This window comes from Ailuropoda melanoleuca, chromosome 7 (genome assembly GCF_002007445.2).
Source record: "Ailuropoda melanoleuca isolate Jingjing chromosome 7, ASM200744v2, whole genome shotgun sequence".
In the NCBI taxonomy this organism is placed as follows: Eukaryota; Metazoa; Chordata; class Mammalia; order Carnivora; family Ursidae; genus Ailuropoda; species Ailuropoda melanoleuca.
The window spans coordinates 913882-939586 of NC_048224.1; the positions used below are offsets into that span (position 1 = coordinate 913882).

Here is a 25705-nt window from a genome sequence, read left to right on the forward strand (position 1 = left end):
GAAGTCCTCAGCTACAATTTGTTCAAATATCTCTTCTAGACCTCTCTTTTTCTCCACCCCCTTGGGGATGCTGATGATTTTGACATTGGAATGTTTCATTGAGTCAGTAATCTCCTGTAATCTACATTCTTGAGATTGGATTTTTTTTGAGCCAAGTTCTCATTTTTTCCTTCTCTTCTATCATCCCATCTTCCAATTAACTAATTCATTCTTGTGCCTCATTTACCCTGGCCGTCAGAGCATCCTGTTTAGACTGCATTTGATTCATAGCATTTTTTTTTTAAAGATTTTATTTATTTACTTGGCAGAGAGAGAGAGACGGCCAGCAAGAGAGGGAACACAAGCAGGGGGAGTGGGAGAGGAGGAAGCAGGCTCCCAGCAGAGGAGCCTGATGTGGGGCTCGATCCCAGAATGCCGGGATTATGCCCTGGGCCGAAGGCAGACGCTTAATGACTGAACCACCCAGGCGCCCCTGATTCATAGCATTTTCAATTTTTGCCAGATTCGTTCTCATTTCTGCCCTTAGAGATTCTGTATTGTCATTAATGTTTTCGTTACTGCTTTTTTCAAGCCTACACATCATCTTGACCATTGTTACTCTGAACTCCATTTCTGACAATTTGGTTATATCCATATCCATCAGTTCTGTGGCAGAGGCCACAGTCTCATTATCTTTTTTTTTGTTGGGGGGGATTTCTCCTCCTTGTCATTTTGATGAGGAGAGGTTGCAGGGATGCACAGAGCCCCAAATTATTGACCAGGACCCAGGCAGTGTGCACTTGTTTTATAGGGACCTTAGGGATGTGGACTTCTTGATTTTTCAGCCTGCCTTCTGGGGGAGGGGCCTGCCGCGCTGATACTCAGGCAACCCTGTCTGGGTATAGTCGCCCTGTTCTCTGCGAGGGGGGATGGGGATTGGCGCAATGCGAACCGGTATTTCCAGGCTTTTGTTCTCTGGCTGCTTTGCCTGGCGATCTTCTGTGACTCTTCTGAGAGTCAGAGCAGCAGTGGCTGTATCCTAGTCTCTGTCTCAGAATAGAGAAATCGCAGTCTGCTCTCCACTGAGCTCTCCTGGCCACTTTAACTCTGTTTCTGTCGGTGCTGCTAAAAACCCTGCAGCGTTCTGGGTTGTGCACCCCACAGCCGGTGTCCCAGCCGTTACTTCCAGGGTCTGCACGTCTCTGTCCTTTGTGCTTCTAACACCACCAGCCACCCTGGGTTCCCGCACGCGCTCCTGAGCTCCCTGTTTCATTGTGGTTCGTGGGCACTCCAGAGCTCCGGTTTTCTGTCTGGTCGGATGCTTGGTTCCCTGGCTCACGGTCTCAGTCTGCTTTCTCGTAGGTGCCGGTTGTTGAGTCTGGCCCGCTCCCCAGTGCAGGTGGCTGCTGCTTCCCTGTGCTCGAGTGTTGTAGCTCCCTCCCCCTTCCTTTTATCTTCAGATATCTGTGCGCGGATTCAGGGCTCCCTGCCTCATACCTCAATGCTCAGCCCTGGAGATTTTCATTTGTAGAGATCCAGATGTATCTTCCTACGTCTCAGGCTGATTTCCTTGGTGTTTGGATGGTCTGGTAGATATCCAGCTCAATTCAGGGGACCAGCTGAAGAAGGGGTCCCCTACTCCTCCGTCATCTTCTTCCTTTCCTAAAGGTGTTTTACTTTCACATTTCATTTGATAAATTCTTAGCATTCTGCTCTCTAAATGGAATAAATAAAAACTGAACATTTTTAGTAGGTGGTCTGGGACCCAGAGAGGCTTTTGTGACAGAATGGTATGATGGGACTATTCATTACATAGTTGTTTACTGAGGGCCAGTTTTGAGCACATGCTTTACTCCCTGTGGGTCTCTGTTTGTCATGTTTCTTCGGCACCACAGTAACATCTGTTGAAATGTCGCCCTTTAGTACTTTTGGGACTTAACTTTGAAAGACTCAGAGAAATATTTTAAGCAATCCATAGGCACTGGGGCAATTTCTCAGCTGTATAATTACCTCCATGCTGTTTCTGACATTCACTTTCAGTGTGAACAAAATTAAATGAAATGGGTAAATTCATTATAGGCAACTATATATTTTCCTTAAGAAACCTGGAAAGTTAGTAACAAAACTTTTCTGGAGGTGTTTTAGAAGTCAGCTAATGAGAATGCCCAGGACAATAATTTGAAATTATAGTATTAGAGGAGTTTATTTTATTCTCCCGCATCCCCCACTATTAGAGGAGTTTAGATGATTTCTCTGCTTTCTTATCAAGAAAGATGATCCTCACACTGTACTTCCTGAACGGAATTATGTTATCTTCTGAAGATCACTTAGGGGAGAGTATGCTGGTCAGGAAGAAGCCTGATTCTAGAGTCTTGTGTCTTTGTGAAGGAGTACCGCCATTCATGAGTGAGAACAATTTTGCCCATTTTCAAAAAATTTCTTTCTGCTAGCATCTATATTTTCTGTAGTTAATTACTCTATTAGTTATTATAGACATATAGACATCATTATATGCATTAATGGTAGATTTATAATCTCACTGTTATCTTTAACCTTGACCATTATTTATAATGATAAAATGATAAAATCCAGCAGTGAGTTATGACTACTAATCTACATTCCACTTTCTAAAATAACTACTGTAGGAAAAGAATGATATAAATGACTCTAAGAGTATTTCCCAGTAGATTTATGAAAGATTATGTTAGTTTAGCATAAATAATTTTGAGGTAAATTCTATTATCATTAAAATTCATTTTAGTACTCATCATAATATATTTTAAGTGAGCTTTTAAAGATGGTAGAAGCAATACAAATTTATTAAATATTGGGAGGTAGGCAGTGTCTCTCGGCAGAGTTTAGATTCAAGGGACCAGCAATCTGGGCTCTACTCCTTCTTCTGCTACTAACATTTGTGGCTTTGGACAAGTAACTGTACTCCTTTGTTTGTTTTTGAGAGATTTTATTTATTTTAGAGAGGGGGTGGGGTGGTTCAGGGGAGAGGAGCAGAGGGCAAGCAATAGGATGAGGGAGATAATCTCCAGCCACCTCCAGGCTGAGCAAGGAGCCCAACTTAGGGCTTACTCTGTCTAGAAAATGAGAAGATGAGGAGGTGACATAAGGTTCTCTATGTGCATGCACGTACGTACTGGTTTCCTTTTCTGCTGTCTTCTTGTTGAGTTGTATCTGGGATAGTTGCCTTTACTTTTCTCCAGGGGTGCCCTCCCTTGTGCTTGACATTTCTGACCCTAGCAATGTGTCTTTTCCTTCTAGCCTTATAGGTTGGTGTTGAATTTCGACTTCTTCTTCTTCAATTCTACCCTTAGGTATCAAGTTTTGGATGTGATTATTGCAAAACTGTCTAAGATTTCCTCCTTAATTCCATGTCTACAGTGCTCTCTGCTGTTCTCTGCCTGTGTATCCCTTATTTTTTGCCCAAAGGCTTTCTGGGCCCTCTGCTGCCTCTAACTTAGACAGCTGTTTTTGTACCTTTCAGGTGCTTCTGACTACCTCTTTACCCTTTCCTGTGTCTGCCTTGAAGTTGGGTCTGTGTCTGCCTTTGAATGATCAGCACTTAACACAGGGCCTGGCTCTAGGACAATCTGTTTAAGGGCAGACAAGGAAATATATATAACATTTTATAAAAATTTTTGTCTAAGGTGTAGCTATTAACAATACTCATTTTCCTGGGATTTCTGAGGAGCTGCAGGTGCACAGCTCCAGGTAGAAGCCTCGAGACATACTTTTCTAGGCACTGAGTGTGGCACATTTTGCTGAGTAAGTGTTCATGAAAACAGGGTTGTACTGAAGAGGCTTCAGTGGTGTAAACATTTCTGGTGTAAAGGTTTGGGGCATTAAAGAATGCTTTAAATAAGCAGATTGAAAACTGCTTTAGCAGTCAGTGGTAAAGTATTTATTTTCTTGGAATGAACATTGACTTTGGAGCCAGAAGACCTGTTTTAAAATCTCAATCTGTCACTTACCAGCTGAATGACTTAGGGCAAATGACTGTACTTATTTCATCATGAGTTTCTTTAACTGCTGAATGGAGGTGTGATTTATTCTCTGTCTCCTTATTGGATTGCTAGGAGGGTCCAAGGATATACTTTGTTTAAAAGTGCTTTGTAAACTGTGAAGTACTGTACAAATATTTCCAATTACTATTATTTTAATAACCTTATGAAAGTAAATCATTTTTTGGTCATAGTAATGACTAAACATGAACTTGATGTGATATATCTATATATAATAGAATAGGAGTTTCAAGGATAAATAAAATATAATTCTCCCTTTCAAGTGTCATATGTGACAATGACTAATTGCTGGGAGGTATAGAATTTAGGTGGTGCCTCAAATCCTTCTTCCTAAGACTGTGTCCAAACACAGTGAATAAGAGACTTTCAGATTTAGTCTCTAGAGAATGATAAAGGTAAGATTTGAGAGGACATGTCTTAAGCTATGAAAAGGTCTAAAATCAGGCAAGAAGTTTCTCCTGGGTGTTTTTAGAAAAATTAAGAATGGGCTGTAGTATTTTGGACTTGGTTAAATTTTATTCCCTAACTGTGAGATTTTGTAACAGTACCACGTAGCATTAAGAAGTGTCAGATTATTCAGGATAGGTAGTTTAAACCTAGTTTGATGCTTTTTCATTAGATCATTTATTCAGTGTTGTGTGGTATTTAAGAGCATGGATTTTTTGTACCTTAGTCTTTTGTTTTGAGCTCTGACATTACTTTTTACTGAGCATGGACCTGGGCAATTATTTTATAACCTTCATGCCTCAGTTTCCTCTCCTAAAACACGCAGATGGTTCTAAAATACTTGTGTGGATGACATAAAATACAGTGTACAGAGCATGCCATAGCTCCTGATGCATCATAAGTGCTCAATCAATAATATTTCATATATTTCAGTTAACAAATATATATTGCATGTCTTATATTTAAGACCTCATAAATCTTGTATTAAGGATTCTTGGTTCCAAACGACGTAAACCCAGTTTAAGCAAAAGGATATCTGCTAGTGTATATGGTTGGGATAAGCTAGAAGCATGGCTCAGTCCAGAGATCAGATGCTCTTATTGGGTATTTGTCTCAGCCTTTCTTTGCATGTTTCTCTCTCTCCATTCACTCCCCTCTGTCTCACCCCTTGCTTTTTTTTCCTCTTCCTTTCTTCCTGGGTAGAGGAGAAGCTGTTTACTATTAAAGAAGTATCCAAGTATTGACTTTTAGAATTCAAGTCTCTTCAAAAGAACAAACAAGTTGGCATCAAATTGACCCACGCATGCTTAATACATAGCTTCTCTATCAAAGTTTGAGCTCCTGGAGCAGGGGACCCTGTTAATCTAGTTCACTAGCACATCTCCCGGGCCTGGCACAGTATCTGGCATGATTGCAGCACATTGTAGGTACTCAATACTTATTAAATAAACAGTCTTACTGAGGAATTTCTTTGAGGTTATTTCTTTAAACACCTAATGCTGAATATTGCATTAGGATTTGGATAGCTTGATAATATTTAATAGTACATTGAATTAGCAACCCATGGTACTAATTCCTACATGTCTACATAGTAAGTTTAGACTTGTTAATATATTCTAATTGCAAATATTAAGACTAATTAGATAATAATGAAAGCTGTATGCTTTTCATGGTTTATATAGAAAAAATACTTTTGGAATTAAGTAGTTTGTTTCTGGTTTTAATTACTATTCCTAGAGAAAATTACCCTCTAAATAGGAAAAATAGATTTGTGTAAATACTTTAACCAAGTTAGTGAAATTAACTGCGTAAGTTATTCTGATTATTTTTAGGCACATGTATATATAGTTTTTAAGATATTATTACAAAAGTTTTAAGAAATTGGAAAGATAGTTAAAAAGTATGGTATTCATTTTGTACTCAGCTACTGGGTATATTTGTAGGAAGAGGAGAGTACAGTGATAAGCAGGAGCAAAAATTTTTATTGATGGAGTGGATCATAGTTTACTTAGACCTGAGCCTGACTTGTGAATAAACACCACGGTACTGGCACACATCCACATGCCTGCAGTCCACTGAGTCTCATAGACCCCTGCTAAGCAGAGTTTCCTAAAAGAAGCATCAGTGAGGTCTAGTGTTTGCAATTTTCAAAGTAAATCTCACTCTTTTCCTTGAAGTGATGTGATGTAATACCTTTTTACTAACTGATTGGTAAATGTGGGTTCTCATACAGGAACTCTAAACTTATATTGAGTACTCTTGAGACCCCTGGAAAGCATAGCAGGGTCTTGTGAATTCGTCCAGGATGCCTCTTACTTACTTGTTGCTATTCTTTCACTTAAAGCCACCACCGTCACTTAACAAGAACCAGAGAACCCCCTTCAAATGAAAAGAAATTGCTGAATCAAATCCATAACTCTTAGGGAAAAATCAGAAGGTTAATGCAAATTTATTTACTTTGTAGTTCATGGAAAACAAACATTAGTGCTGTTAGTTTTGCAAATTACCATGGCAGATGTCATAGTTCACCAATTACTTTTCCTAGCTTATCTTTTTTCCCCCGTATTTCTTCCCCCCTTTTCAGACTTGTTTAGATAGCACTTTATAGAAAATACATATTACTTAGTATTTGTTTTGCAAAAATTATTCTTTGATTTGAGCATATAAGAAGATGGCTTTGTGTGTGTGTGTGTGTGTGTGTGTGTGTGTGTGTGTGATTGCACATCTACAGGTAGGCTTGCAAATAGATTTATGTCTTACTTCTAAGATCTCAAATGTATTCATTCTTTGTAAGTTTACTTATCAAGAAGTAGGGCTTGACTAGGGTGGTGATGTATGTTTTGTTTGTTTTTGATGATTCTATTCCATTTAGTGAAGTCCTTTTTTTTTTTTTAAGATTTATTTATTTATTAGAGAGTGAGAGAGAGAGTGAGCACACGCACGTGGTGGGGAGGGGCAGAAGGAGAGAGAATCTCAAGCAGACTCCTCCTGAATGCGGAGCCTGATGTGGGGCTGATCCCAGGACCCTGAGATCATGACCTGAGCTGAAATCAAGAGTCAGACGCTTAAGTGACTGAGCCACCCAGGTGCCCCTTAGTGAAGTCCTTTTACGTGTGCCAGGAACCATGCTAATCACTTCAAGAAAACAGAAGTTTTCAGACTTTGTAAATGAAAATATCTTTAGAAGGTCAATATATAAAACTGAAAATAAAGGAAGAGCTGACCTAGCTGAAATGTGTCTGGTGGGACACTGTCCCTCCTTTCCTGAAGAACTTTCATCAAGAAACACTGGGCCCAAGATGGGGGGCAGAGGCGGGCATGGAAAACAGTTTGAAAACCAGTCATTTGATCCTCTAGTCCTAGAAAAATCACTTTACTGCTTACTGTGTTATCTGTTGAGTATTTTGGAGAGATCAGTATTAAGGAGTAAATTATTAAGCCTTGAAAGAAATCCCTGTCTTCCTGCAGCACTAAATTCCTTGAGGCTCTGACAGATGACCTCCAACTTGTTGGACACGGTGGGAAGGTGGGTGGAGATGGGAAGGTAGCCCTGACATGCATACTCTGTCTTGGCTATGGCAACTATCATGTGAAATCTCACTTGGCTATCCACCTAACAAGTATAAATATCTTCATGGATCTGACAATTAAATGTTTTAAAAAGTGCTACAAAAAAAAAAAAAAAAAAGAAAACTGTCCTTGGGGATGTGAGCTTGATTCCTTTTGGGAGATGACTGTTAGAGGAAACAGCAAGAGTAAATGTAAACACAAGAGGAGGAAAGGGCTATTTTACACACAGTCTCAGTTAAGGGAAGGGAGTAAAGAGCAGCTCTTTTTTAGGACTGATCTGCTTAAGCATGGCATGGACCTGGAGGAGGTTCTGCTCTGGGCTTGGTGACTGCCCTGGATGTTACAGGGGAGGTTGAAGTGGGGCCAGCAGGAGGCTCCAGCAGCACCTGTTAGTGAGACTGACAGAGGACCTCCGGCAGCTACCTATGTCAGACAGCACAGTGACAGAGGTATGGGTGGAGGGGGTGGGGGAAGCTGAGAACATTTATTTCTAAGCACATTAGTGTCAACCCCAGGGTCCCAAGTTAGGGAGACTTTCAGGGAGTGATCTGAAAAGTAGGAGTTTCCCTTTGAGAAGTGCTGATAAATGAACTTCTAATGGACTTGTGGACTGAGCATATTTTGAAAAGAGAAATATAGTGGACCACTTCATAAAGAAAACCTGGATCAGAGAAATGGATCTACTACATTTAAAAAAATACAGCTTTGCCTACTGACAGTTTGAAAGGTCAGCCTGATACTCATTCAAGGTAGTGTTTGTATCACACCCATCAGAACATCACTTTAGGTCTCTTCTTTGAGTAAACCACTCAAAGATGTGCTTATAGGGATTGTTACGTTTTCTCTGGCCTTTAAATTGGATCTTTTTTTTTTTAAATTCATAAAAGACTCTGGTTTTAAATAAGACATTACCCTGTAAATATCTAATTAGTGTGTTCCTAGTTCATTAGTGATTCATAGTTTCTGAATATTAGCAGAATTGTTGGCAGTATTGATTGTATATGAAACAAAAATACTGTCCTGAAGGTTAAATGAGCAATTAACAATTTCAACAAACCAGTATGTACTTGAGGATATACAATGGTAGGCATCTTATTTGGTGGGTTTCAAAGAATACAAAGAAGGGCAAGACACATTCATATCCTCAAAGAATTAAGTATTAGCTGTATAATCAAGCAATTTTGGTACATAGTAGAGTGCCTGGCTATGAACTGGGCACTCACTATACAAGGTATGTTAAAAAGGATAATTCATGTGAAAATTTCTGGATTGTGGTAGGTATTCTCTCCCTCATAGAACTCAGTGGCTATCCAGTCAAAAGTGACTTATGCACATTGAACAGCGGCTAGCTTTGAAAAGTAGTAGATGATAAATACTATGCGAAAAATATAACAGACGGGTACTGGGGGGAAGAAAAAGGTGAGATTGCTGAGATTTAAAATGGTCAGTGAAATCTTCAAGGAAGTACAATTTGGGCTTGGAGGCTGGGATTTGAGAGTTGGGTGCTGTTTGAGAGTTGGGTGCTGTTTGAGGTGAGGAGTGAGGTCAAAGCCCATGTGAGTGACACATTAATTCATAGCTTAGCCTACTGAAAGCAGACCGTTGATATTTAAGGCTAGGTCTAGATTGTGTGTGTGTGTGTTGGGGGGTGTCCTTGAAAGCCAGGTAGTAAGGAATGAATTAAGGTTCTTATGATAGTGTTTTGAACACTATAGCTGTCCAAAGAGATGCAGGCAGAGTTCAGTTATGATAGTAGTCTAGTTGGGGGCAAAACAAGGTTGAAGTTGATGTGATGCTACCAGGAGCTGGATATGAGGTTTTGTGTGTAGAATGGTTAGAACTTCTGACTGACAATGGGGGCAGAGAGATTGAGAAATAAGGAAGAGTTGACTGACAGTTCCAGTTTGGAAGGCTAAGGGAAAATGGAGTTATGAACTGAAATAGGAACGCTGGGAGAGGAAGAAACTTTTTTTAAAGCATCTGCCTTCGGCTTTAACCTTTTTTTAAAGGGAGAAGTCATGAATTTGATCTTGCGTATTTGAGACTTCTGAAGTGATGGAATACTTTTATAGAAACTCTAGGAGCTTTTCTGGGCCATGGAACTAGGACTTCTCTCACTGAGGTCACTCATTGTCTGTAGTAAGCCCCTCTGCATATAGGCCCTCCAGCTTGCCTCTAGTCACAAGTTCCTCTTGCTACATAGATTTTTTTTTTAAAGATTTTATTTATTTATTAGACAGCCAGTGAGAGAGAGAACACAAGCAGGGGGAGTGGGAGAGGAAGAAGCAGGCTCCCAGCGGAGTAGGGAGCCCAATGCAGGGCTTGATCCCAGGACCCTGGGATCACGCCCTGAGCCGAAGGCAGATGCTTAACAACTGAGCCACCCAGGCGTCCCATGCTACATAGATTTTAAACAGGGAAGGAAAGTGACACAATCTGATTGGGCTACATGGACTAGAGAGGGCAAGGCTGGAGACAGGGTGACAATTTAAGAGATGAAGCAGTACTGTGTGTGATAGAGAATAGTGGCTTGGATCAAGTGGTGGCAGTGGGGATAGAGAAATAAAAGCATGAGATTCACGAGACTTCTCTTGAACAGGTACAAGGTAGAACACATAAATTGGGGATTGGTTAAATAATGGGAGTACAACCACAGACAACTCCCACATTTCCGGACAGTTGGTTGGATGAGGAACTGGAGGAGAAGCTGGTCTGCCAGGAAGATGTTGGAAGATTAAGCTTTGGACAAATTGTGTTTGAGGACTGCCAAATGGATTTGTTGAATAGCTGGTTTGCTGTAGATTTTCAGAGCTCAAGAGAGATGCTTGGAATGGAGATGTGGTTCAGCACCGCAAGGAAGATTTTGAAGCCTTGAGTGAAGGTGGTTTCCTCAGGGAGAAATGTGGAATCACTAAAACATGGAAGCCTGGAGAATGTCACTGTGAGGTTTGGCAAGAGGACAAGGTAGAAAATCACTAGAAATAAGTTGGATCTGGTCAAAAATTTCAGAGAGGACCAAGTAGGTAAGGACTAAAAAATGGGGCAAGCTTTGTCCAAGTAGTTATATCAAGAATGATAAAAATAGGATTCAGGTTGCAATGGATTCCAGGGTGAATGGGAGTGAAAAATGTGGGAGCATTTTTCTTTTTCCTATATCCTTCCTCCCCTGGAGGATCAGGAACATGATTCATCACTTGAGAGTGAGAAAAGTCAGCAAACACTGAGCATCTGCTTAGCTGGTGATTTGTTCTTAGGGAAAGACACTGGCCTTGCCACTAAAGAGCTTGAGAGGAGAGCCGGGAGGCCAAAAAGGTAAAAAAAAAGAAAAAAAAAAAGAAAAAAAAAGAAAATATCTCTGAGTGCCATGGTGGAGGCCTGTATTCCATGTGGGTGATACAGCAAGAGAGGGAGGGGGAAGCTCTTCCTGGGGGTGACTCAGGCTGAGCTTGGAAAAAAGAATGTGTGTTTTTGTTGACTGGACAAAATTGAGGGCATGTAAAGCCAAGAAACAGAGGATGGAAAATAGTGGAGGTGTGAATAGCAAGGGCACTGGAAAGAACTTCAAGTGATTTGTTAAAGCCAAAGAACAGGTTTGATTGGGACATCAGAAAAGTTGCCAAGATTGCAGCAGGCCCGTGTGCCCTTCAGAGCAGTTTGGCTTTTGTCCTTCAGGTTATAGTCAGCCATCGAAGGCCCAGGGCTTTGTCATGATCAGCTGTAGTTTGCAGAGATGACTTTGGCACACTGTGGAGGGTAGTTTGGGAGGGAATGGGGACACCCCTGGAATGGTCATTTTATACCTTAGTGGCTTAAAGGGCGAGTTGCATCAAGGGTACACACTTAGTGTCTTATGGTCATGTATCCAATTTAAAGAATTTTTGTCGTATGTGTAATGTATGGAGAAAGTCTTTCTGGTGATTAGCTTCTAGACAAGTTTCATGAGTATCCCTTTAGAAGATGAGTTTACTCTAAGTGTTGGTTATGTGAGTTTGTCATAGAGTTGTGTGGACTGACTGAAAGACTACGTCAAAGATATTCTTTATCCTTATATGTATGTTTATACTTATGTTTATATTTACGTTTAATATATATGTTTATATTTTCTTTGAATACATGATTGAACGTCAGAAAAATGAGCTTTAACTTTGATGCCAATTTTCGGAAAAGTGACTCTCAATCTATATCTCCATCTGTGTCTAACCATTTGTGGGCATGCATATATCCATTACATGTGTGCAAGCATGTGTGTGTGTGTGTGTACACACACATGTGTGTGTATGTAAGGGGGACATGACCCTGTTGTCTGGGGCATATATAAGTTGTTTTCCCCTTTTCTGGGTGTATTTGGTGGTGTAAACTGGGATTAAAAATGTAAGAGGTGGCTAGTGTATAAATAAATTGGATGATTGTCATTTAGTTATGCTAAAATTTTATCTTCGCAACTCAGTTGGAATAATTTCATTAACAGTGCCTTAAGGAACAGGATATATGGTTGAATTTTCTTTTAGAAAATTGCCTAGTTATATCGGATCCAATTAAGTTTTGCATATGTTATCAATGACATTAAATGCAACCAAGTGTGGTCTTAGGTTAAATGAGAAAAATTATTTTAGTAAAAAGTAACTTGTACTTAATATATATTGAACTAGTAAACATAGCAAATGTAGGTCTTGACAATAACATCATTTTTACTTAAACATGAAATGATCACTTTATTTTTAATATCCTTAAATTTTCTCATTAAACTTCCTATAATATTATTTGTGTAATAAATTGGGAGGTTTTTTGTTTGTTTGTTTTGTTTTTTTAGAGAAAGAGAGAGTGAGTGAACAGGAGTGGTGGGGCAGAGGGAGAAGGAGAAAAAGAATCTTAAGTTGGTTCTATGCAGAGCCACCCAGGTGCCCCATGAGATTATTGTTTTAAAATTTGTTAGTAAGTTCACAGTAGATAAGTTCAACTTTTTCACTTTTGAAAATACCAGAAACTAGAAATGAGTATTTCTGTTCAAGGGTGAAAATTTTTTTTTCTATAATCAGTATTTTAAAAGCTGTAAAATCATAAAATCCATAGACACTGCTTTCTTATTGCTGGTAATTTTTTATTTAAAATATATTTGAGGGGCGCCTGGGTGGCTCAGTCAGTTAAACTTCTGACTTTCGATTTCAGCTCGGGTCATGATCTCAGGGTCCTGGGATCTAGTGCTGTGCCAGGCTCTGTGCTCAGTGGGGAGTCTGCTTGAGGATTTTCTCTCCCTCTGCACCTCCCACTCCTTGTGCTCTTTCTATCTCTCTAAAGTCAATAAATAAATCTTAAAAAACAATAAAATCTATTCAAAAACTATAATGTTCTTAGGTTTGGTGGAAATATGAGTATTGCTATAATAATTTTGTGTTCTATCCTGCTTGTCAATAAAAACATTTTAAAAGGTTAAAAAAAAAGCACACTACCTAGGTTTTCTAAAAAACAAAGGCCAAACTAGCCAACAACAAAACATAGAGCATACAACCAATAAGAGGCATGGATTTCTGGGGTGAAGTGGGTGTTGGAAAAGAGGTTTTAGTCTCCCTGCTGTGGCTAGCAGCCTTCCTTGTCCAAGCAGTTTACTGGCCTTGGGCCTTTGTTCCCTAATCTGTAAATTGTGTTTGGGTTGGTGAGCTTGGGCACTGAAATGGGTTTACAGTTCATTTTTCTTCTGTCTAGTGTCCAAGGGATATGACTCTGTGATTGGTTTTCTAATCTCTGTTCATTTTGTCTAAGTGGAAATTGGCTTTTTTTGTTTTTTAACGTGACATTATCTAAGGATACTAGCTGAGCAGTTATAAATCTAAAATTTTTATTTATGTTTAAAATCTTAGGTATGCAATACCCCCGGAACATGGAAAACGACTTGAAAGACTAGCTCAAGGTAAACTTGCTTTCTGTGTTTCTCATCTGGATGGATTCTTTGCTTTTGAGGTATTTTTACAGTACGGAATGTCACTGTTAGTTTTACTGTTTTCAAGTTAATGACTTTTGAATGTTTTTCTAATTGAACAAGTAAATTTTTTTCACATTACCGTGTGAATGTTTTTCCCTGTTGTATAATCTTCATGATTATTTTAGTTGGCTGCTTAGTATTTCATCAAATGATTGCACTTAACCTAGTTTGATTATTTCCAATTTTTTCTCTTTTATATTATATATATATAATATATATATACACACAAACTTTTACTTAACATTTTTGTGCTAATAATATTTTTCTTTCCTTTAAGTTATACTCTTGAGATAAATTCCAAAGAGTGCTGATGCTGCATCTCAGGGTGCAGGTATTTTGTGAATACTTTTCATGTTGTCATATCATTTTACCAAAGGGTTGTGTTAAATCTCCTTCTGACCCTAGTTTGGCCCCCTGGGCTTGGGATTACTATTATGGAAGTATTAAGATGACTGTCCCCCAATAACCAGATAAGCATGAGAACGTATGCCTTCTTAGACTGGCAAATTTAAAATACCTTACTGGAACTTGAATTTTTTTTTTTTTTTTTTTTTTTTTTGTGGCTTTGTCTATCTGCATAAGGGGCAGAATGAAGAACTCTATTAATGGTTTCATTCTGTACCCACTTATATCTGCAGAAAGTGCCTTCTTCTTTTCTTTTCTGTCTTTTCTTTTTCCTAAAGATTTTATTTATTTATTTGACAGAGAGATCGAGCACAAGCAGGGGGAGTGGCAGGCAGAGGGAGAAGCAGGCTCCCCACTGAGCAGGGATCCCCATGCGGGGCTTAATCCCAGGACCCTGGGATCATGACCTGAGCCGAAGGCAGACGCTTAAGTGACTGAGCCACCCAGGTGCCCCTCTTTTCTGTCTTTAAGACACCAAAGAAAACCTTGCCATATCTGTTTTTACAAGGGAGGAGAATCTGATTCACCCCTGCCAACCTCATCTGTTTTGCTAGCCACCCTTACCAAGGAAGAAGTAGGCTGGTAGTGACTTATTTCTAGGGGAAGGGGGGGTTGCATTTGAGTGTCAACTAGTATAAGACATTATGCTTTTATCCAGGATCAAATCCTCAGTGACTACTGTCCTTTTAGTCAGTCTGTCTTATTGGTGTGTTAGGTTTGCCTTTTAGTAGGAAAGGATTTTTGTATATGCTTTCATTTAATAACGAAATGGGGACATTGAAAAACCCCTTTCATTGACTTGACAGTTCTGAACAGAAATTGTTAATGATATCTAAAAGTTACTTTCCCCCAAATTATGGAAGAGTATTAGAAGGAACAGTTACAGTATCACATTTGTCAGAAGCATTATTACAATTTTGGCAGGCTAATAACTATAAAGCCTTAGTGTTTTTATAATGTAATACATTGTAGTAATAATAGCAATGTAATTGTAATCTTGAACTTTGTTAGGGACTATTTTCATGAATATTAAGGTGGATGAACCCTGGTTCTGAAGAATAGATTAGAGCGCAGCTGAGAAAATGATTACCATAATCCTTAAATACACAGGCAGTGAACTTTGTGCTAAATCTGTATGCTGAACTATACTCTTCTCTATAATAATTATTCTACCATTTTCTATTTGCCTCACCTCTAGGGACCTGGAGCCAATGTAGACTTTACAGTATAGAGTCACACATTAAAATTTCTACTATAAATTGTCTGCAAAATCTTTGGCATAAGCTGTCTGAAAATGACATTCTAGGAAAATGGGTACCATTTGTTTAATCAATAAGAGGTTAATAAACTTGAAGGATGTACAAGAACTCTGAGTCAGTTGCACGTTTATTCAAAACTGTTTTGCAGGATTATTTTGAGAAATGACACAGGGAAAAGACCCTATGATACAGTAGAGGATTCCCATCCTGACTGAGCAGATGCCAACCAAATTAATTAAATTCTGCTAAATAATTAAAATGATAAAATAATGCAGTAAATATGATGGAGCATTATAGGATGTCTAGGTCAAGGCAGCACTTGATACAGAAAATGAAAAGCAGCCTAGGATATTTTCCATTATCTTGTCTGCACATCATAATTATCACACTTGCCTTTTATGCATGAATGCTTTCATCTTTGGTTTCTATTGAAATCTTGATTGACTGTGGCACCTACAAATATTTTATCTCAAAGATATTAAGCCTGCATCTAATAAAGCCAGGAGTTTGATTTTGCCCTTCAGCTGCTTTCTCATTTATATAGGTTTTTTTTTCAATATTGTGTAGACATAAGTGTAATAAAAAAAAACTCAAGTGAATTGTTGCAATTTTTATACTTGTTATGTTTGCCTATAATGCCATTACATTCTTTCTAATTTTTGGTTTGGTACAATTGAATGGGAGTATAAGGAAGAATAGAGGTATAATATTAAATCATGAATGACAGTTTTGAACATTTTCACTTTTTAGAATGTCTAAATCTCATCTATTTTAGAAATAAGACAATATCTTTGCTATTCTATTGAGTTAAGCAAAGTATGGATTAAGGTAAATTGGGAATGACTAAAATTTTTTGCAAAGGACTGTATTCCATTAGTGTTTTGTTGTGGATAAAATGCCAGCCAATATTTAAAAACTGAAGATGATTTACTGTGGTCAAAATTTCGGAAAAGAATATATGAGTTAGTGTTTTGTGCAGCTGAGTTTGGAAATGTGAATGACCATCAGGAATCTTGTTTCATGGCAGTAAAGGAAGTGAATTCTTATACTTACTTAGCAGGTATTTTAGTTGTGACTTACTTTAAAACAACATTCAGGAAGAAGGAACAGAAGAGTCCTTATTATGAAGAATTAATTTAGTTTCTTTTTAATAGTTAGTTTTGGGGTGTGTATGTTTTAATGACTATTAGTCTTGAATTTAAGCCTGTGGAACAGAAAGCCTTACCCTAATTTGCAGGGATCCCTGTTCCAGGAGGTGGACAAGTGTCTGTGGTGGGATGCAGGCAGTCTGTGGACTTTCTGAAATTATACTCAAAATTTGTCATATATGTGTATTTCTGGGAGGCCGTCTTCATATCCCTTCAGAGGGTTTGACCTAATAGAGATTGTGAACCTACTGTCAAGAGACTAGAAGTGCCCCAATAAATAACAAGTCATTTTAATTTTATGAATAGATCCTAAATTGACCCATTCTTATACCTCTGTCTTGGAATTAGGAAAATATACTTTTATCTGCTCTCCAAATGATAAATACCTTATTCCCTTAAGCATTCATTTAGCTGATGGTCTGAAAACATTATATTAAAATGCCTGGTTATGAAGGCTAATAAATAAAAATACCCCTGATTATAAATAATCAATTTTAAGGGGTCCCCAAAGCAATAAAAATGAAGAAGTTCAATGATATATTCTCAGCCTTCATGCCTAACGCATGCCTTAGGCATGGAGATCAATGTGTGGTGTGTTAGGGTATGTTATTTTCATCTTTCTATCAGCTAAGTTGTATTAAGAATGGTTCAACAGTCCCTAAGCTTACTTTCCTCATACTTTGATGTCAGGTATCACTGTCTTGTGTTTAAATATGTCTGAATATTTTATGTCCAGCTATGTTCTAAGATGTTAGACATTGGTCAATAATATATAACATACACCAAGGCAGTGTAATTCTAATGCAGGGTGAAAGACAGTTTTGAGAAGTGACAGCAGAGAATGGGAAGGAAGAATTCCGGAAGGGACTATGAGCTAGCAGGGAGGAATTACTATGGAGGGAAATTAAGAGTACTTTGATTCTTTGGGTGAAAGCTGAGCCAGGAAAATTCTGGATAGCTTGACTATGACCTGTTTGAGCCCAAAGTACTTGGCCTGGGAAGTCCTTGAGCTATGCCTGTATGGTCCATATGTTATTTCAAGGGGAGAGAAGTGGGATCTGAAACAAAGTAGTCTTAGGAATACGATGAAAAACCATAAATAATGACCCATATACTTGTTAAATTGGGTGGAAATTTTAACTCTAAACGTTCTGCCAGCCAGCTTGAAATGGAAAAAAAAATTGACCATTACATGGTATACTGTGTTCAGGAGATAAAATAAGGCAGTTGTTTAGGAGAACCACCATCCTTCTCAAGACCACAATCAGTGTGAATTTCTCCTGATGCTCCTCTGGAGTGTTCCATGGAGCTCTCTCTCTCGTAGCCCTGATGTTGATGGATCATGGGACACTTAGAGCAGAGTGAAGCTTGCAGTATGATAATTTTCTACCCATTCCTGAGTAATTGCACCAAGAATGTTAAGAGAGGTCAACTATAACTTAAACCTCTAAAGTTGATGTCTTAAGTAGGGATGTGGGTAAAAATTACCAGGTTTCTCCCCACATACTGTAGTTAATTGGTTCTTTTCATTAATAAGCTTGTTAAGAAATTTCATGTGTAAATTCAGTATACCTGTCTAAAAACATTTCCCATAGATGCAATCCTTCCACATCCTTTTTCTGTGTTCTTTACCTTAACCATTTGTTCTTATGGTTGCTGTATATTTTTAAGCCTATCAGTTATATGAATATCTCAAAACCATTATAAAAACTGTATCAAAGCTGTCTTGGGTAAATTTCAATGATATTTAAATGAAATTGCCTTAAAATCTATTGCTTATGTGGACATATGTTCTACATGTCTGATTTCTTCATCTTTCCTCACTCCTTTCTTCCCTTCCTCCTTTCTTTCCTCAGTGATTAATAATTTAAGTTTCTGCAAAGTAGTGTTAACAGATCCATAGAGAAAGTTACAAAACTTGATTTATAACCTTTTTCCAAGGCTGAAATTTTGGTGATTTAATAGCAACAGCATGTGTTTGTGTTTGTCGTATGAGATTAGGATTTAAAAGGAATTCCTTAGTGGGGTGCCTGGGTGGCTCAGTTGGGCGTCTGACTCTTGGTCTCAACTCAGGTCTTGATCTCAAGGTTGTGAGTTCAAGCTCTGCATTGGGCTCCACACTGGGCATGGAGCCTACTTAAAAAAAGTAAAATAAAAGAAATTCCTTAGTAAGAGCTAATATATTAGAAAATGTAAACCAATTGACAGTTTGGAGAAATTTTTATCTGAAGGAAAGAACACATATCTTTAGAGTATATCTCCTCTATTTCTAAAAAATTTAAAAACATTTAATGATTATTTTGGGAGGTCAGATTAATTGAAGTATAATATACTTACAGTAAAAGCCACCACCTTAAAATACATAGTTAAGTGAATTTTGACAAATATGTACCGTGATGGAACTACCACCATCATCAAAATAATGGAACATTTCCAATTCCTTGAAAAGGTTTTCTTGTGCTGTTTCTCAGTTAATCCTTCTCCACAGCTGTTGGCAACCACTAAATCTGATTTCTGTCCCTGGAGTGTTATAAAAATAGAATTTCACAGTATGTAGACTTCTTTGTCTTCTTTCACTTAGAATAATGCTTCTCACAATATGCTCACTTTTCCATTGGATACAGGACATGCAATCAGTGCACCTGGTCTTTGAGAGTGCTTATGGGTTTCTGCACTTCCCACGCTGCAGGACTCCTAGCAGTACTTTGTAGTGTTAGCAAAGGTTATTATGGGGTACTTTTAGGGCTTCGGGGCTACTTTGGGATCTCTGGAGTATATGCTTTTTATCATGCTAGCTTTTCATCCTCTTTCATGTTGTTTGGATTGGAATAATGGTTCCAAAGACCATCCTTCTTGCTTACCACTGTGTGATATCTTAAAAAACAAACAAAAATATTGTCTTTAGTTTGTTAAGAAATTGGCAGCTAACAGTGTCCTATCTTTGTAGATAGTATAAATGAGGTATAGACTCTAAAAATCAAGTTATATTTCTAGATGAAATTATATAATGTGTAGGCCCTGCCTCAAAATAATACAGAATGGAGAAAATGAGTGGGAATGTAGAAGAGACAAGATTGACCATGAGCTGGTGATTGTTGAAGGTGGGTGATGTGTATGTACATGGAGGTTCATTATGAACCTTTATGTTTGACATTTTCTATAATAAAAAATTTCATAGTTCTCAACATGACCAAAAAAATAAAAAATAAAAATCAAGTTACTTAAGCAGCCTATTAGAAGTTTTTATTATTGCTCTTCCTTTTTCTTGGAAAAAGAAAGGTCAATATTCTTCTTGAAATATTTATTTAAACTCTTTTGCTCCTTGGATCCTATGCAGGATTGCAGTTTGTTCTAATTTTGAATATTTATTTAAAACAGATTATGTATTCTTACTATTTAGCAGCTTAGTAGAAACATAGATTGTATTTTTCCAAACTCTTCTTTCAGTTTCCTGCCTCCAAATCAGACACCATTTCATTGGGAGATCATTGATTTACCTGTCACAGAAACCCTGATGTGTTATTTGTGGGGAGGAGTTGGTATGGAGGGAATAAGTTGTAAAGTGGTGTCCTTACCCGTATCCATTGGTTGGAGTGTAAAAGAAGTGATTATCTCTTTTCTCAGTCTAATCTTTCTAGTTTTACAGTGTTTTTAAATTGGAGTCCAATTGTGAGTGGTCATTTGGAATCCAGGCTTGAGATATTTAATTTTAAAACAATAGAGTTAGAGAACAGATGGAAGAATCTGTAGGTGAATACAAGGTTAAAAATAAACGTACATAGTTTAACTCAAGTTGTGCTTGACTGTTAGAACTCCTTTTTGACGGGGGAAGTTTGTTACTTGTGACTAGAACTGTTAGGTTTAGGTCAGAAGGCCCAAGGGGATGAGGCAGTTTTTAAGGCTTTGTAACCATTGACCTTTCACGACAGCACCCCAGTCAGCTCTCTAGGTCTCTTGGGATTGTGATTCCCCCTTCTCAGCTAGCAGGCTGCAGAGATAATGGAAAAGGAAGACTCGTTGAACTAACATGAGGACTGGAGTCAATATGGTGGAAATGAGTAATAAGGATAAAAAGAATGGTTACTATTTACTGAAATTTACTCTGTGCCAAGTATATTGACAAGTTTTTTTTTTTTAATTGAGGTAAAATTCACATGGCATAAACTATTAACCATTTTGAAGTGTACAATTTGGTGGCCTTTAGTATATTCTTATTGTGCAATCATCACCTTTATCAAGTTCCAAGAGAATTTCATCACCCTATATGGAAACCTTGTATCTATTAATCAGTTCCTCTCTTTTCTCCCCTGCTTCTCTCTAATCCCTGACAACTACTAGTGGCTTTCTGTCTAGGTATTTACCTATCCAGGATATTTCAGTATACATGGAATCATGCAATATGTGACCTTTTGTGTCTGGCTTCTTTTATAGTATGTATCAGTATTTCATTCTTTTTTATGGCTGAGTAATATTTCATTGTGTGAATATATCACATTTTGTTCATCCATTTATCAGTTGATGGACATGTAGGTTGCTTCTACCCTTTGACTATGGCTAAGTTTTTTTTAGCACTATGTTGTTGGATTCCCATACTGATCCAGTGAGGACAGCCACTATGGAAAACAGTATGGAATTTCTTCAGAAAATTAAATATATAACTACTGTATGATCTGATAATTCCTCTTCTGGATATATATCAAAGGGAAATGAAATCATTGTCTAGAAGCGATATCTGTATTCTCATGTTCATTGCAGCGTTATTCACAGTAGGCAAGACAGAAACAACTAAAGTGTCCATTGACATTTGAATGGATAAAGCAACTGTGTTATATATGAAGACAATAGAGTATTATTCATCCATAAGAAGGAAATTCTATCGTTTGTAATAACATGGATGAATCCTGAGTACATTATACTGAGTGAAATAAGACAGAGGAAGACAAATACTGTATGCTCTCACATGTGGAATCTAGAAAACCGAACACACAGATACAGAGAACAAATTAGTGGTTGCCAGAGGTGGTGGGCAAAGGTGGAAAGGAAATGGGTAACGGTGGTCAAAAGGTACAAACTTACAGTTATAGGAAAGTTAAGTTCTGGGGATGTACTGTACAGTATGGTGGCTATAGTTAATACTGTATTGTATATGTGAAGGTTGCCAAGAGCATAGATTTTAAAAGTTCTTACCATACACACAAAAAATTGTAACTCTTTCAGATTATGGATGTTAGCTAAACTTATTATGGTAATCATTTCATAATATGTATACAAATCAAATTCTTTATTTGTATACCTTAAACTTACACAACGTTACATGCCAATTATATCTCAGTAAAGCTGGAAAAAGAGAATCCAGTGAGGAAGATTATAACTGTACGGATGAGGAAACTGAGGAGCTGAGAGATCACATGACTAGTCAGAGCTACATGAGTGTTGGATTTGTCTTTGGAATCCATGTCTCAGCAAGGCTCAGCAAGTTCTTAACAACTATTATTCTCTCTTGTTTTGCTGGCCATGTGGACAAGGTGAGGGTGGCTTTAAATATTTCAGACCAATTTCAGACAATTGGTCTAAAACTTAGCTCTGCTATTTAATACCAATGAAGAGGTGTGTGTTTGTCAAGAGTGGTAAAGGAGAGAGGAAGAAGGTTGGTGCTCAAGTAAGCGTGTGTGTTAAGTACCAGTAGGAGGGGGCTGAGTAAGATTTATACAGAATCCCATAGCATAGTTTATACCTGTAGTCTGCCTCTCAAATGCTCCTACCAAATATCCCTGTAGAAGAAGAGACTGGGGGCACCTGGGTGACTCAATTGGTTAAGTGTCTGCCTTTGGCTCGGGTCATGATCTTGGGATCCTGGGATTGAGCTGGGGCTCTCTGCCCTGCAAGGAGTCTGCTTCTCCCTCTCCCTCTGCGCCCACCGCCCCCCACCCGCTTGTTCTCTCATGCTCTATCAAATAAATAAATAAATAAATAAATACAATCTTAAAAAAAAAAAAAAGAGAGAGACTGAAACCTCATCACCCCACAGCACTCACGCATTTTGTATCTTTTTCCCTTAATATGTTTTTTATGTGAGAATAAACCAAGTGACCTAACATGACAAAAGCAGATGCTACAGAATGATGTGTCAGGTTTATCCTGTGTGTTCTACACGTGGCATATTAGCTGGTGACCATGGGGTGTGAGGTACGGTAGTGGGATGCTAGCTGCTATTTCCACTACTAGATGATTAAACAGTCAGCGTAGAACTTTTTCTTTATCGGAACGTCTTGATTTCCAAGATTATTGAAGAGTGTGTTATCGCACTGTGTGACTGGTAAACTGGAAAATATTATAGACTGTTAATAGTAGTAACATTAAAATATAATAACTTTTAGAGAGTACTTATAAATAAATTATTCAAAACTTTAAAAAGGGAACATCAAGAAAACAAATATTAGAGTAGAAAAAATGATTCTGAAAGGCATATTTTAAGAACTTGCAAAAATTATAATACATACTATGTTTTTTTCTTTTCTTCGTGACTCTTAAAAAACTCTAATTGTCTTGAGTTTTTACTTAAATATTATCTTTTCTGAGTTACTTTTGTTTTTTATGGAAGTGACCCCAAAGTTTTTTTTTTTTTTTACTTATTATGAAATACACTAACATTTCTTCAGCCAGTATAGATTTGAGTTTTCAAAAATATTATCATTTTGTATCTAATAATATTCTGGTTATATTGGGTTGCTTATATGTTGAATAAAATACTTCTCATAGACTCTGTAGTGAGGATGAATATGAATACGAATCATGTATTTGTGCAGGTATTTTGAGGTAAAATTCATTTTGAGACACATGCTTTGAACATAATTTGTGCAGTTTATGAGGTGTTTTCCAGCAATGTAAAATATAATTCTGATAGCCTGTTGTAAATATAAATTCTAAACCAAAGTTTTTAATACACTGCAAATTACCTTCCTTCAGTGGTTTTCCAATTTAAATTAACTTATGACCAGTCATCATATTATTCAGGTCCTGGTTACAAATCCATATCAAAAGAAAATTGAATAGACTCCTCTTTCTTCATTGATTTTAATTTAAAACTCAATTCATTTAGGATGCACAAAGTTACAGATTTGAAAAATTTGATAAATCCACTTGAATTGTAATATTAAAATGTTTCCATGGGTTATGTGTTTGGGGACCACCCTTTACTCTCTGTGGTGTAAGACTCAGGTCATCTTATTATGTAGATATGGCCATTACATTAGTGTGGTATTTTCTCTCCCTTCACTAAAATCTGCATTTTTTCATGAGGTTGCTTATTTGGTATAATGTTTTATTTTCTATTTATGTATAGTAAATATTAACCATACACAGAGGGCTGCATCAAATGACCATAGAGGGCAGAATGATTCCTTTTATTCCTATTGGTATTATAGGGAATGATTGTTTGTTCTTTTCCTTCCTTCCTTCCTTCTCCTTCCTTCCTTCCTTCTTTCTTTTCTTTTCTTTTCTTTTCTTTTCTTTTCTTTTCTTTTCTTTTCTTTTCCTTCTTTTCTTTTTTTCTTTTCTTTTCTTTTCTTTTCTTTTCTTTTCGTTTCTTTTCTTTTCTTTTCTTTCTTCTTTCTCTTTTTGAGAGAGGCATGTGAGTGGGGAGGTGGTGTGGGGGGGCCAGAGGGTCCAGAGGGGCAGAGGGAGAGAGAGAATCTCAAGCAGTCTCCACACCCAGCACGGAACCCACTCTCACAACCCTGAGATCCTGACCTGAGTGAAATCGAGAGTCAGATGTTTAACCAATTGAGCCATCCAGGTGCCCCTGGAATGATAGTATCTCTGTTGTTTCCTTTGGCATGTACTTTTAAAATTTACAGCTATTTAAAAAATTCAGGTGCAGATGCTTAAGCAGAACATACTACTTTTTTGCAGGTGGTTCCTTGTGCCTCAGTGGCTCTTTCCTGGCTGGTTGATATGTTTCCTTCTGGTGATCACATACTCCATGGTGGCATCAATAAAGTCTTATTTACTTTATTATTTTTTCTTTTTTAAATTTAAATTCAATTAGCCAACATATAGTACATCATTAGTTTTTGATGTAGTGTTTAATGATTCATTAGTTGCATATAATACCTGTTGCTCATCACATCACATGCCCTCCTTAATGCCCATCACCCAGTTACCCCATCCCCCACCCACCTCCCTTTCCAAAACCCTCAGTTTGTTTCCCAGAGTCAGAAGTCTCTCATGGTTTGTCTCCCTCTCTGATTTCTTCCCATTCAGTTTTCCCTCCCTTCCCCTGTGATCCTCTGTGCTATTCCTTATATTCCTTATATTCCAGATATGAGTGAAACCATATAATAACTGTCTCTCTGATTGACTTATTTCAGTTAGCGTAATCCTCTCTAGTTCCATCCATGTTGATGCAAATGGTGGGTATTTATCCTTTCTGATGGCTGAGTAATATTCCATTGTCTCTATGGACCACATCTTCTTTATCCATTCGTCTGTTGATGGACATCTCAGCTCCTTCCACAGTTTGGCTGTTGTGGACATTGCTGCTATGAACATTGGGATGCATGTGTCCCTTCTTTTCACTACATCTGTATCTTTGGGGTAAATACCCAGTAGTGCAATGGCTGGGTCGTAGGGTAGCTCTATTTTTAACTTCTTGAGGAACCTCCGTACTGTTTTCCAGAGTGGCTGTACCACCTTGCATTCCCACAAACAGTGTAAGAGGGTTCCCCTTTCTCCACATCCTTGCCAACATTTGTTTTTCCCTGTCTTGTTAATTTTAGCCATTCTAACAGGTGTAAGGTGGTAGCTCATTGTGGTTTTGATTTACTTTAAAAATATTCTTGTGAAACACTTCTATGAGGTCAAAATGGTTCATGGTTAGTTAATGAGTACAGGTAATCCTTTTGTCAGATTGGTCGAGTGCTTGAGCTATTTGCATGTCGTGAGCTACAGAGTTAGAGAAATAACATTTCCAGTGTCTTTTGCTTCATTTTGGGAGTGGAGGCGTTAGACAGCATCTGTGCCTCTTCCTGCTTTATTCATGTGCATCACCTTGTTTTCCTGGTGAGTTCTGTTTTCCTTGTGGGTTCTCTCTCTAGGATTTTTTCCTGTCTTTTCCATGTGTCTCTTTCTCTTCTTTCTTTCCCGCTCGCTTTGGCATGGTAGTGTTTCTCTCTGAGTGAATAAGGTAAAGAGCAGGGCTTCATGCATGTTCATTTTCCTGTAGATTGCATGGCTGAATTAATGAGTCTGCCTCAGAACTGCAGGGATGAAGTCAGTGGTAGAGAAAAACGACTATGTTTTGTTCCATGACCAAAACCTTTTGTTGAGCAAAAGGGTTGCTGCATGTTAAGCTTCCTCATTTAAAGGACTCCTCAAAACACTGCTCCC

The 25705-nt window shown here is 37.9% G+C and overlaps 1 protein-coding gene across 18 annotated transcripts in view; it reads left to right on the forward strand.

Annotated features, from left to right (window-relative positions):
• The window catches only part of KDM4C (lysine demethylase 4C), a 502429-nt gene that overhangs the window by 175076 nt on the left and 301648 nt on the right, over window positions 1-25705 (forward strand). For all 18 annotated transcript variants that reach the window (XR_004626454.1, XM_034663835.1, XM_034663840.1 and 15 more), the window contains one exon: window positions 13385-13434. Coding sequence is in view for 17 of the 18 variants with exons in the window: in XM_034663835.1 (XP_034519726.1) it covers window positions 13385-13434 (50 nt within the window). In the remaining variant the exon portion in view is untranslated. The remainder of the gene's footprint in view (window positions 1-13384; window positions 13435-25705) is intronic.